This window comes from Pseudorasbora parva, chromosome 7 (assembly GCF_024679245.1).
Source record: "Pseudorasbora parva isolate DD20220531a chromosome 7, ASM2467924v1, whole genome shotgun sequence".
NCBI classification, from domain to species: Eukaryota; Metazoa; Chordata; class Actinopteri; order Cypriniformes; family Gobionidae; genus Pseudorasbora; species Pseudorasbora parva.
In genome coordinates, this window is record NC_090178.1 from 11560273 (window position 1) to 11574989 (window position 14717).

General features: G+C 36.6%; 1 protein-coding gene across 3 annotated transcripts in view; it reads left to right on the top strand.

The window, feature by feature from the left end:
* gramd1a (GRAM domain containing 1A) overlaps positions 1 to 14717 on the top strand; it is a 37186-nt gene continuing 22469 nt past the window's right edge. Inside the window, exons 1-4 of one of the 3 annotated variants that reach the window (XM_067448140.1) lie at positions 1 to 173; positions 456 to 589; positions 3966 to 4966; positions 12991 to 13189. In XM_067448140.1, coding sequence (XP_067304241.1) covers positions 4530 to 4966; positions 12991 to 13189 — 636 coding nt within the window. In that variant the 5' untranslated portion in view covers positions 1 to 173; positions 456 to 589; positions 3966 to 4529. Of the gene's footprint in view, positions 174 to 455; positions 590 to 1335; positions 1898 to 3965; positions 4967 to 10347; positions 10706 to 12990; positions 13190 to 14717 lie in introns of those variants that run through there. The other 2 variants (XM_067448141.1, XM_067448142.1) reach the window with 2 other exon arrangements.

Below are 14717 nucleotides of genomic sequence, written 5' to 3' on the forward strand. Positions count from 1 at the left end.
GATGCCCATTCACTGCCAGCAGACGTACAGCAACACAACCCTATGGAATCTCTCCACTATCCAACACAACTCATAAAACGACTCACAGGCACGAGTCACGATCATAGACTGTAAAAAGGTCACGACACACAGAGTGAGCAAGTGTTGAAACCCTGCCACATTCGAATTAAGAGGTGAGTCAAGGTTATTTCATATTTTATAAACGAGACGTCCCCGCGGAAACCAAACTGACAGGAAAAGTTGTTATTGGACATCTGTAGTATATTTTCTACATACATAAAAAAATCTATACGGAAGCATTTGTAGCCAATATAATGACTTAAATCTGAGGAAGATGGTTTTGCTTTTATACGTTTTTTTTAACTATATAGTCTGTAGCTATAGCCTTTATTCAGATAAGATTGGCTATACTATGGGATGAACGGTCTGTGTAAAGTGCCTGTGTTTTTCTTCAGCCCTTTAAAGAAAGGTGAACTTATTCTTGGCAAGAAACGGACTGAAAGAACAAGAGTCTAGCCTATATCAATTCCAGTCATCTCAGTGATCGAGTCCATTATGATTAATAAAAGCTGTGAAACAAGCATTCATGGTAAGTGGATATATCATTCTTCACTCTTAGAATTCTATATTGTTACCTCTGAATGTTTGAACCATCATTGTTGGACTCCCATATTATTAAGGTATTCCTCCTCTTTTTAAGTTGATGTTAAACGCGCTACACTTAATTTACTGGAGAGGGCGCAGTAAGCACAAAAAAATCAGATCAGCCTTGAAAATATTTAGCTTGAACATAAGTGACAGATACTCATTTTATTAACGAACTACAGTATAGGAATACTTAATATTTGATCTTCATTAGCTTAGGCTATATATCAATTAAAGCCTATACGTTTTATTGGATATTTGATGAATTTGTTATTTTTATTTCTCTTTGGTAATGTGAACCGTATTATTCCATATTAATTTATGTAGACTAAAACATTTTTAAGCTGTTTAAAATGAAATATTTGTGTACAGGCCTGTTAATACACAACGCCAAAACACCCGTTACTTTTTGCCTGCGCACGCTGAAGAGCCTTTTGATGGATTCTCTCTGGACTGTACCATTAACTAAACTGGGAGGGGGTGTTTGTAATTAAGAATCATTTCATTTATTAATTGTCTTCTGCTTTGAGCCATGTTTTAATATTGACGATGTTTATATTTATTGTATTCACCATGTGAGTTCAAACTTTAACTTACTTAAGTCACAAAGCGTCATTGTACTTGTCTTCATGTCTGAATCTACCCCTGTCAACGTTTTGCCCGTCGCATTGGAAACTGTTCTCTATCTTACTATCTCTTCGCGTAGCATTTAAACTTGGGGAAAGTTCGTATACTTAACATGTTATAGATACATAATTTAAAGAGGCATTAGACCAAACTATGAGATCATCACTTAGTCCTGTGAGTAGGATTTTGGAATGGCGGAAAGGCGATTTAACGGATAAGAAAAAGTAAACAGAGGACCGTTTTCTCTCCCACCGGTATCATTAGCATGCTAGCCAGCTAGCAACTAGTATTCTCCCCAACTGTCTGAATAGTACAGCTGACCGGTTCGTTAGCACTGCTAACGCCTATCATGGTTTGTTCACTGCAGTATGATTTGACATTTACGCATTTCAGCGTATGTTATGTTGTCCTGAAATAATTCAGCAGAAATACATAATTAGAAAACAGCGGCTTAATTTAAAAACTGGCGACGAAAGCTATTTTTTGTTAGCTTGCCGGCTAAATTAGGGGTGCTGATGTGTTCTTGCGAAAAAGTGGATTTTAACATCACCCCTCGTACTGTCGCCCGTCTGGTGTATGAGGCCGAACAGGAAAAAAACAATGGGGGTAATTCGTCCAATGGAAGGTAGGAATTATTATTTTTATTAAGTTAGACTTGTTTGCCTTTTATTAGGTTAATAAAGTGTCTGTCATTAATGTCCTTCATTTGACTGTAAAATCACTTTTATTCATTGCACTGTGGTGGTTTTTACACTTCTGTGTAAGTGAAAGTGTTAATGGCTCTAGTTTGATTTGTTCAAACAAAACCTGGACATGATTTAGCTTGTTCAAACAGGAAAGTAAATAAAGTGGTAGATCTTGTCCCTGCCGTTGATAAATGGCTGTCAGTCTTGTTCTGAAGCCTGTGACGAAACTCTTCAGTAAAAGGATTTCCGAGGAATTTGTATTAATCTGCAAACAACCAGTAAGTTTTACACAATTTCTTAACAATCATTATAAAGGTCAAGTTTGATAACTGTTGTCATTTTGTCTATCCCTTGGTGTGATAGAATATGGTGCTACTATTTTATTTTGCTCTTTTATTTTAAAAGTTTTTTCTTTTGCCAATTGCTTGATTCTTGTGGTAATTTCTGTGAGTTCAGGAAGGCATCTTTGCTCTGAAAGAAAGTGAACAATAAAGAGGACACACTGTGTAGCTCTTGTATTGTTGTGGTTGATTTGTCTCAGCATGGCTCACTAGTTTGTGGTACCACTGACAGGAAAAAAAGAAGAAAAAAAACCTAGGCCCATGCTTAAAAAAACAGTCCTTCGTTGTGGGAACCTTTTCTTCTGTACCCACAGTAAACACTATATATGTGCACAAATGTTACAAGGTAAACCGTAAAAAAGCTGATACTAGTCAGGTGAGGAAAGAAAACAGCTCTTCTAGTTACATGTGCCTTGCCATCGCATGAACAAAATGTGTTGTGTTCCGCAACATGATAAAATCAAATAATAATATGTTTATAGGCACTTAGCAGCTGTTCAAAATTCACTAGGTAATTTCATTGTTTTCTATTGGATTAAGCTGCTAACGTTTTACACTAAAGTTTAATAAAAGGCAGTAGCTTAAAAAAGAAAACTAAACCATAAAAAGTTTTGGTTCTACTTTTTTTTTAATTGAGTGTGCAACCTTCATGTTCACAGCCTGGTTAAATAGAGGTGTTTTTCAAAGCATTAAGTTGAAAAATGACAAACAATCACAGAGTGATGATGACTACATTCCTTTTACTGTAAACAGCCAACGGTTACTCCACCCGTACATTGATAACAGCGTACATGTATTAAACACCACTTAGCCGGGTATACAGGTTGCTGTTGTTGTTTTATTTTATAAATAAAATAAAAATCTGCTCCGTCAATCTCATTCTCATTTAGAGGAGTTATACCTTAAGAATATGGGAGAATATAGTCCAACAAAACCATTGACACTGCTAAATAACATGGTATTTATTTATTTATAATAAAAAAAGGTTTTATAATTATGTGGAAATATATTAGGAATGCAATACAATGACAGTTTCAAGGACACTACTGTTAACAGTTTGGGGTCAGTAAGTTTTTTTTTTTTTTTTTTTTTTTTAGTTTAAAAAAAAGTTTATAAACATTAAGCAGCACTTCTGTTTTCAATGTTGAATGATACGAGTTGATTTTTAGCACCAAGTTAGCATATTATAATGCTTTTTAAAGGACATTGTGACACTTAAAACTTATCACAGAAATTAATCAGATTTTAAAATAGAAAACAGTCCTTTTATATTACTGTTTTATTGTATATCTTTTATTAAATAAATGCAGCTTTGATGAGCACCAGAGACTTCTTTCAAAAACATTTTAAATATCTTACAGACGCCAAACTTTTAAAATGGTAGTATACAGACACAATATCATTTAGGATTTCTTATGCATGTAGTTTTGAGTCTTTGAATCTCTTCAACATTTGGCCAAACTGTTAAAATAAAATAATGACTCACAAATGCATTAAAAGTGTTATGATAATACTGTATGTGCATCCCTAATATAGGAAACAGCATATTATACAACTGATCTGTAAAGATAAGTTTTGTGTAAAATATAAAGTAGCTCAAATAAAATTTTGTTTTCAGTTTGTAGCTTGAAGGAGTTAAAGACAAATATAGTTTTCCCCTTTTCAGCAACTTGATCTTATCATACTGATGTGCAAATCGCAATGACGAGGCAGAATGCAAAACTGCACTTTTTGAGAACTGCATGCGGCTGTGGAAGAAAAAGGGCAGAGACCTTTTTTGAAGTCTTTAATAGCAGCAGAGAATCCGGAACAAGATGGATTTGACATCAAGCAGTCACATTCAACTTCTCAGATGCTGAAAAATGACATGCACAAGAGATGGCTGCACTCAGTCTGTGCATATTAGAATTCAGTGATGGCTCCACCCTAATTTTCAGTTCCTGCTGCAGGATTTTATGTCGTATATGCTGTACATCTGTGAAGGAAGCTGAACTGCAGACTACTTTCTTCAGGACAGTGAGTTGAAATGGATGCAGACCTTTCCAACTGTCATCAGATTGTATTTCTGTAATGGAATATTTAGTTTAGGCTTTAGTGGAATTTCCAGACCACATGTAGAAGACGAAGAGGCTAGAGAAATATCTGGCACTTTTCAACAAATAATTGTGCGTGATGAAACTTGTACTCAGTGAAACTGTGCAGACTATCCTGATGCAGAAAGTTCTAGGTGATGTATGAAAGTCTATTGATGATGGCTGTTACACCACCACCTGAAGTCACGATGGCTGAGCCCATTCCCATTCCAACCCTGAACATTCTTCCCCCTTCTTCCGATACGGAGTCGTGGTCCTGCTCTCCAAGCCCACGGCCACACCGGTTCCGAAGCCGAAACCAAAAGAAGAAGAGAGCCAAGGAAGTACAGCAAGCAGGCGCATCAGTGAACCACTGGGATAAGGGAAAAGAGAAGAGGGATAGAAATCAAAACCCATCACATGCATCTCTGTTGCCTCCAATGGTTTCGAATGTAGAAGAGGAAGAGCAGGGCAGCCCTTCTGTGCTTCTTCTACCCCCATCTCGCTCATGGTCACGAAGCTCTTCCCTAAGCAGGCGCTCTCGCTGGTCTATCCGTAGCCTTCTCAGCAAGGATTCGGATTGTGACAGCAGCAGGTCAGTGTTTTCCCCTCCCACTTGCGCAGTCAGCAGCATTCCCTTACACTGCATTAAAAAAGCGTGCAGCCATGCTAGATGCTAAGAGGGATATCCCTGCAGAAGCAATAAGAAGAGTAGAAACTGACAGAAACTGATCTTGTTAGGGAGATGTTTTTAGTTTTATTATCTGTGATTATTAACATGATCTTCCATAGATAGTTTGATTTCTTTCATTTGTGGGTATGTATGATTTTTATAATGTTTTTTTTTTTTTTAAGATATTTTGTTTCTTGATTTAAAGAAATGTTTGTTCGACTTCTGGTCTGTAATCTGTGTTTGTGGCATAATGCCATTTACCACAGGAAATATTTGACTTGTTCCTTGTATTTAGCAAGCAAGCAAGAAATATGGTTACAATAAGACACACATTATGCAAGTAATTGGTTATGCATTTTAGGCATTTAAAAATGTGAAGCTCATTTTTTAAAAGGATAGTTCACTCACAAATTTAAACTATCCCATAATTTACTCACCCTCAATCCATCCTAGGTGTTCTTTTTATACAAACACAGTCAGTTATATTAAAAAATATCTTCTGTATTCAGTTTACAAAGAAAGTTTAATGTCTCTTGTAATTTGAAATGCTTACGTCATCGTCGCACCAGTTACAATATTTTTGCAAGTTGAATACGGAGGGTGGTCCTCCACACTGTAAAACCCAACAAGTTACGGTAACTCAAACCATTTGAGGAAACCGATTGCTTCAAACCAATTACGTTTTAAAACCATTAAGTATGAGTACTGAAAACTCATATACATGGAGTTAAATTAACTTACATTCTAGTGTTAAAATTTATATTTTAGAGTTGTGTTGTTCAATTATTAAGAGTAAACTGAACTTAAAGATTTTAAGTTAATTTTATTAATTCAGTTTGAATTCAGGTAACAAATCTAACTAAGTCTTAACAACTACATGGTTACTTAAATGGTTTTAGGAAACCGATTGCGGCAAATGGTTTAAGTTCATAAAACTCAAAGCGATTAAGTTACATAAGACTAAGCACAACCTAACATTGGTACAAAATGATGACAGAACAGGAGGGTATTCTTAAGTAATTTATTGAAATATAACATTTACATCATGAATACAGTATGCCGTATGTTCAAAAATATAACATTAAAAGGATCTTTTTAGACTTTTTCACCGAATAAAACTGCACAAACATGTTTTAAAAAAAGTCATACATTTAAATAACAAAACATAAAATAAAAATAATGTTTTTATGTAAAAAGGTACGTTTCCTCAAAAAGCAAAAGCACTGTATGATCTTTAATGTACTCTTAAGTGTATTGCAAAATCCCATTGATTTCAATGTTAATTCTAACTTACTTACTCATAGTTTTGTAGCCATGTTGCTGCCATTTCACCTTTGTCTTTGCTCTGAAAAGATTTAAATCTTTTTCATGGCAACAATGTGTTAGTGTGAGTTTCAAACAATACATTTAAAACGGTTGTAATATAAGGAATGCGTGAGTTTGCATTAACGTTACCTTTTGCTTTAACGTAGTTAACGTTACTGTGGTGCGAGAGACGTGGAAAGATGGCCAGCTGTCTCAAAAGCCAGCCTTTATCTGTCCGACTGTGAGAAAGCACAAACATATATTTTTTTAATTCCCCACTGACAAACTGGATATTTGACTCCAAACGTTTACATTACCGTTGATAACTGATGCAATAGCGCGTTTGCTCCTAATGTTAGATTGTTTGCTGGCTAACTTTGCACACAGCATTACTGAGCTGAATAAAGGGATAGTTCACTTTAAAATGAAAATTCTGTCATCCTTTACTCACCCTCAAGTTGTTTTAAACTTGTATGAATTTCTTTCTTCAGATGAACACAAGGGAAGATATTTTGAACAATGTCAGTAACCAAACAGTTAACTGGAATTGACTTCCATAGTAGGAAAAAAAAATACTATGGAAGTCAGTGGCTCCAGCTAGCTGTTAGCTCTAAACCATTAGAGGCAAACAGGTTTGCTTACAATAATACGTTTTTGAGTTAACATCACACATATTTGTTAAGTTGAAATAACTTTTTTGGTAACATTAAGTAAAATGAACTTTTACATACTAAATGAACATTTAGTGAATTTCACTGTTAGGTTTTACAGTGCAGAAGCTAGATATTTTACTATATACTGTGTTAAATATAGATATTTTTCCTACAAAAACCTATATATATCAATGCTTCTATCTGGATATATTTTAAAATATAATTTATTCCTGTGATGCAAAGGTGAATTTTCTCAGTCTGCAGTGTCACATGATTTTTCAGAGATCATTCTAATATGCTGATTTGCTGTTCAAGAAACATTTATTATTATTATTATTAGTCAAAAACAGATTTTGTAGATATTTTATGTGAAAAGTCTGGAAACCTGCTTGATACACTACTACTGTTTGTTTTCTTTTTTACATTTAAAGTAATTTATTATTACAATTTCATTATTTGGATTAATACCTTTATTCAGCAAGGATGCCATAAATTGATCTAAAGGGACAGTAAAGACATTTATAATGTTACAAAATATTTATATTTCAAATAGAATGCTATTCTTTTAAACTTTTGAAACTATAAATTAATAATTGAACAGCGATTAATAATTGTCTGCTGAAAGTTTAGCTTTGCCCACATGAATACATTACATTTTAAAATATACTAATAGAGAACAGTTATTTTAAATTGTGATAATTTCACAATATTACTGTTTATAGTGTGGATATATACTCTAGAATTACAGTTCCATTCATGCATGTGTATTAACACCATACTTGCTTTGCTAGTTATAATTATGGTGAATTTGTCCTGTTAAAACAGTAGTATTTCCAGGGACTAAATTAAAAAGAGTCCCAAAACACTGTCATTAAGGGAGGTTTGAGTCCTTTCCATGAATAACAGGAAGATTATAGAGTGACAGAAAAAGAGAGGAGGAGTGCTTTGGCAGTGGAGAGATGGAGGTGGGGCTGTATCTGAGCCTTCTGACTCTCCTACACATGACATCACTGTTACCCAGTAGGAGTGTTACGCTTTTCTGGTGATGTCACTGCTGCCCAATCAGAAGCCAGTGTTTTGATGCCGCAGTGAAGACTGTCAGCCAGTGAAAAGACGAGCTTAGTGAGCGAAAGGTGTTTTATGCATGCCACATGAACAGCTGTGCCCTTGTCCTTCTCATCTACCAACCGGTTTCACTGACCTAGTTCTTTTTGTTGTGTTGCTCAGCCATTTTGAAGACTCGCTCTGAATTGGAGCCTATTGTGATGTTTTACAAGGATCCGGATATTGTTTAGCAAGTGTTTATTTATTTATTAGCTTAGAACCTTAAACCATACAATTAGCCAGCAACTCTGAACACAACTAGTCTAAAAACAACACAAAATACCTTATTATATGTGTCATGTATAACCCTTGTAATGATTCAGATATACATGAATGAGTATTGCAGTATGAATCATTTACATGTGATGAAACTAAAAAGGGTTTTGGAAAACACACTTCCTTTATTTGTAGACAGATCTGTGCTAATCTGCAGTTCAAGAGGTAAAGCTTGTATATTGCATGAATCGTTTTCGCTGACTGTAGAATTGGATTGTTTAGCAGTTGTAGGTTTTTTCTCTGTCTAAAATCAATGCAGATTCCTGACATGCACGTTTGCTCAACATCAGGCATTAAAGTTCTAGGGTTGCACCAATATCAGCTCCAAATAATTGTAAATAACATTGTTTATGTTTAAAAAAAAATGTGTATTGCTTCCTAATGTGGCATAAAATCTCAGGTTTATAGTTTAAGCCTACACACACTGCATCCATGCATTTTGATTTCTCCTTCCTTGCCTGCAGTTAACTGTTTACATCGGCTGCTTCTTAGGCTGAAGATTTCATTTGTCTAAGCCTATTTGGAGTGCTTTGGCCTTTTTGGCCATGATGTTCTTGTTGTCCTGTGTGCCATATGTTCCTATAAACTTGTTGAGATCCTTTTAGGAGTTGACACTTTATCAGATCACACACATTCAAAGCTCTGTGTCCTATACAGATACATGTGGTTGCAGAAATAGATTAACTTGCTTTGAGCTTCATACTCTCAATCCTAGTGGATTATTGCACAGACAGAGCATTGTCTGCGTTTGATCAATGCCACTAAAGTCTCAGAAGTGACATTGATCACCCTTGTTTCATGAGGTTGACGGAACACTTGTCGTACATTGTTGACTTGCATCTGCAATCTGTCATATTTTTCAAGAAAGTAAGTCTCACCTGCCTGTAAGTCATGCATAGTCAAATTTGCGCCATTAAAAAAAAAACACAGATGAGTCACGTCAGTGCATAAAGGCCCGTTCACATAAAGCTATAGTAAAAAGATTGACAGCCAATCAGAATCTAACCCGCTTTAAAAAGCTTGAGCATCTAAAGTGGCAGGCAAAATTGCTCCGTGCTTACAATAAACAAAACAATATCGTCCGCTGGTGAGGACGGACGCTTAAATATGTTAACAATAATATGTTCTCACTCTTTGTGTAAACAGGCCTTAAGTCACATTTTATTATTGTATTCATACATTTAAAATACTGGTAAATAAAGCGACATGTGTTACAAGCATTAGCTTACTATATGTTTGAGTTTCCCTCACTCCATAACATACAAAATATTAAACTATTTTGTAGGAAATGCACTATGCTAATAAATTAGTTAAATAAATAAGTTTTGCATTCTTGGGGTTAACTGCATATATTTAAGTCACTGTGCAATTTAAGTCACAGTACATTTCAGATATGAAATATGGGATAATGTATTTAGTGAAACCCCACGGTCAAAGTACCCCCCCCCCCCCCACACACACACTTTTAAAATATATTAGTGAAGATGCTTAGATTCAATATTTATTAATTGAGCACATATTTAATCCATACCAAATAGTAATTCAAGTAAAATGCTACTTAATGCTACATGATTTAGGATCATAAGTTGTAGTTTTTGGACATGGAAATCTGTGTTAGTCTATCTATATGTCTTGGCTACCCTTAACCCTTCTTACTGAGATTATGGTAGCCTCTCCCAGGAAGAGAGATTATAGAGATGGCCAGAGCGCTGAGGATTATTATGCAATTTTATAATCATTATTTATCTCTATACAGCACACTATACTGAGTGCAGTTTGGGTTAACCAACTTCCCAGTTTTTGATGATCAGAATAATTCCTTTAATTTCAATGTCTTTGTGTCCTTGCCGACTCCTGGTGTCCAGGCCATCATTTCGTTCCAGTTTTATTTACTCAAGTGCTTCTGCATAAACTCTAAGCATAATCCCCTATGTGTTGGCCCTGGTGTGAGAGAGGGCCACTGCCTCAAACGGCGTTGATTCCCTCCTCCACAGAACATCCTCTTTTCTCCTCCCCCTCCCCCTCTTACTCAGTGTGTAGGTTGCTTTAGGATAACCGGAGCGCTCATGGTGGAGACCGCTGTGGTCGCCGCGTTTTAGATGGGGTCTGGTACCTCGTTTGGGATGGGGATGATGAACGATCGCGTTCTGTTGGACTAGAACGGGCTGCGGATGAACAGAGGACGCGGTGTTTTCAATGCATTCGGCTAGTTAATCGGAATGTACCGTCTGTTATGTCGGCGCAGTGCCATATTGAGAGGCTACTGTAAAATGAACGTGGGCATCACGCATTGATTTGAGAAAACACCCAATGACATGTTCGAGTAAGTAGCAAATGGGTTATTTTATGCAATGCATGCGAATGTTGTATTTCTGCAAACCCGTATGCTAATGCTTATTCAGTTATCAGTCGTTCTTTCATCACAGTGCAGTAGTAGGTTAAGGCGTTAACACGCATGCAACTGCGATTGCATCCCCAAACCGCTCTGATGACATCGACATTCTGTGTCTGATAGTCCCGGGGTGCCCAAATGCACGTTCAGCACAGGATTACAGTGTAGTTTTAGGCTACTTTGTGCACGAAAATTGCGTTTTCTTCTTAAGTTTATGTAAATTGCATCGGTTTACACAGTGTCGATGTCAGTAACTGAAGCTCGATTGATTTAAGCTTCAAAATTACAGCTTCCATTCTTTCTCTTGACATTTGCTGAAGCGTTTCGTTGACAAGTCTTTCATTTGAGACGGTTCTTTTCAACCGGTTCATCAGTTCGACTGAATCGATCCGAGCCGTTCAACAAATTGGTTCATTCAACTGAGGATTGAGCTACAGAAAGACCATTTGGATTTGAACACGATTTAACCAATGTACTAAAGCAGTACTTTAAGACCCATATATCAGAAATATCAACAAATTTAACATACTGCTAATCAACTTTTTATTACTTATTTGTAGGACACTTTGCAGAGAACCGGAACATATAAAATAATAAGCAGCACAATATCAACCACGACAAAAATGAACGAATCAACAGCAAAAAAGATTACATCCCATTACATGAAGAGATCAAAGTCAGTATGACAGTTTTGTCAACACGCGTAGTTTGCGTGTCAGTGACATTTGTAATTGTCATGATGAAATAGAATCTGATTGAATCATTTTTAAATGGTTTGTTAAAATGAATTTCCAGTTCACTCAAATTAGTCTTCCTGTAAGCAATTTGCTTTGAAATGTGCCTTGCTGTTAAAAAAAAATGTTAATGGTGAAAGAGTTTACAAAAGGGTTTTAATTTTTCGGGCTTATTCTGGCTTTTGTTAAAATCTTATTTAACTTGCATACAGTTTTACTTCTCTGTTGTTGTGGAATCTACTAGGTCCCACGTGAGACTGGGATTCAAGCAGACAAAGTATCAATAAGGCCCTATTATATGGTCTTTGGTTTGATAAAGATACTAAAAGAGAAGGCAAATTAAACGGTTATTATTTATTTGCTTATCAACAGGCATATTGTTATATTTTCTGTGACATTGTTCAGATTAGTGGTTGATGAATCTTTTTAAATTTGTGAATATTACATTTGGTCTTTACCAAACTTATTTGGTTACATCCTTGCAAAATGCCACAGTGCTTTTCTTGTAAGGGTCTGTTGTTACGCCATTGTCTTCTGTGACTCGTCATCTTCTCATCTTGCAGCAGGCGTGTCTAATCGATGTCCTGAAGTGCGACTGTTATGGATTTCTATGGTGTTTTCTAAGGTGGTTTCAAAACTTTTCTCGCACTGAACATTCAGCTCGAATTAATAACTGAACACCACTCAAATGCAATGCGTACAGGAAAAGTTGTGGTCAAGGTTGCTAGAATATATATTTCAAATGTCTTTAAATTAGTTTATTTTCATAAGTGCTATCAAGCATCAAAATCAAACAAAATTGTGAATATCACACAGCCACCCACCCACATATATATTTATATATTCAATATTATTATATATGTAATAAAATCTTTTACTTATTTTGCTGCATCATCCAACCTTAGTAAAAACAACTGGTATTAAAGCTTGATTTCACATGCCTTAAAGCCACTATCAGCACTCCTTTGACTAAACAGCTCTCATATGTCTGCCATTTAAATGTCTCATCAGACTGATGAAATGCTGGTGAACAGATTAGGCTTTGTGTTTGTGTACAGAAGCCTCTATCTGTGTTGTTATACCTTTATTTTACTGGAACAGGGATGGAATTTGTTCTATGGAAACTTTGTTATTAATATAAATACATTCTTTATTCCTGGGCTTTAACCTAAACTCATAATATTAGGACCCATCCAGGATGCTTCTGTAGAGTGTGATGGTTCAAATTCTTCGTAATGACAGCTTGATAGTATTTTATGACGTATAGAGAGAGTCGTACCTTAACTTGCATGCTGTATGTTGTAAACCAGAATCAGTTAGTTGAAATCTATACAAGCTGTTTGGTAAATAGTGGATAAACCTCGTCCTATTTGTTTCCTTGTGCATGACCCGGTTGCTCTTAAGAGCGGTTGAAGCTGAGTGCTGAAATGCCAGATGACTGTCTGTATTTCCTTTCTGACCTTACTTTTCCTCCGTCTGCAGTACAGCCAGCAACTCTCCACGCAGCACTCCCGGCAGCTCTCCCTCCTTGCGCCGGCGTGTTCTGGGAGGCAGAGTCAGCGAAGGGGAGACCATTGGGGACAGAAGTGCTGGAGGTTCAGACAGTCCCCTGCCTCCTACTCCCTCCTCATCAACCTCATCCTACCCGATCACGGCCCGACACTTCACTCGCAATGCCAAGGTAAGCCAGCCACATTCTCGGCCAGTGAGATTGTTGGTCGTCTCTCATGTCTGGTATGATGAGGGCTTGCTCTTCCACCCACATGCTGAGTGCTGTATCATGCCCTGTTTGGAGTGAATAAGGCAGGAAGAATGCTATTGTTATTTAGAAATTGTTCTTAAAGATAATGTTTATCAAGGAAATTGATTATAGTGTGAAAAAATGAAATTTATGTCATTAATGACTCACCCTAATGTCGTTCCACACCCGTAAGTAAAAATAACTTTTACACACCCGTAAGTAAAAACATCCTCCCTCACATCTCCCCCTCCCCTCTATTGACAGAAATGAGAGAGGGAGGGGGAGATGTGAGGGAGGATTTTTCAGCCGAGTCGAAGTGCTCTCAGAAGTGCTATTCCGCCATACATTATAGTTCTCCTTTTTAATCCGCTTAGAAAAACGTCACGTTTTATTTTATGTCACCATACTAGGTCGTTCAACTATTCGTGTAACTTTATTTAAATAGGAAAACGTGGAGGTGTTTGGTCGCTTCTAACTTGATTTCTGTTTGGTACCTAATGAATGAACTGAGCTTATTGGGCTAAGCTAAATGCTATCAGATCATCACCGCGCATCAGAGAGATTAAGTGCACGCACTGAGACGAGAGAGGTATGTATCAACTCGTTTTAGTTAAGGGAATAACATAGTTTAATATGAAAAAGCGGTGAAGTATCCCTCTAAACTGTTCCGAAGATGAATGGAGGTCTTACGGGTGTGGAACGACATTAGGGTCATTAATGACTTCAATTTCATTTATGGGTGAACTATTAACCCTTTAACATGCACATAAAACATTCAAAACTCATTTTGCTTCTGTAATACGGCATTTCTGAGTGAAGCACTGGGGAGAGTTCGATATTATCCACTACGAGTCAAAAGTTTGAAAAAAATAATATTTTTGAATGTTTTTGAAAGAAGTCTTTTATGCCTGCCAAGGCTGCATTTATTTGATTAAAAATGCAGTAAAACAGTAATATTGTGAAATATTTTTAGAGGGTACGTAACACACACTCTCTTTGGGAGTGACGAGGATGGATAGGATCAGGAATGAGTAGCCTACATCAGAGGGACAGCACATGTGAGATGTTTTGGAGACAAAGTTAGAGAGGCGAGGTTGAGATTGTTTGGACATGTTCAGAGGAGGGAGAGTGAATATATCGGTAAAAGGATGCGGAGGTTAGAGCTGCCAGGCAGGAGGTCAAGAGGAAGACCAAAGAGGAGGTTTATGGATGTAGTGAAGGAGGACATTAAGGTTGTCGGTCTGAGAGAAGAGGATACAGAGGATAGGACCTGATATAGGTGATGATTCGCTGTGGTGACCCCTGAAGGGAACAGCCGAAGGAAGAGGAAGAAGCTACATAACACATGCACAGTTCCTGCCCATCTCATGTAAATATTGAGTACCTTTAGAATAGTATTGTATCCTTCATATCTCCAAAGATTCTTTAGTTTTATTATATTTATAAAAGGTAGAAGGTGTGCAGTGGG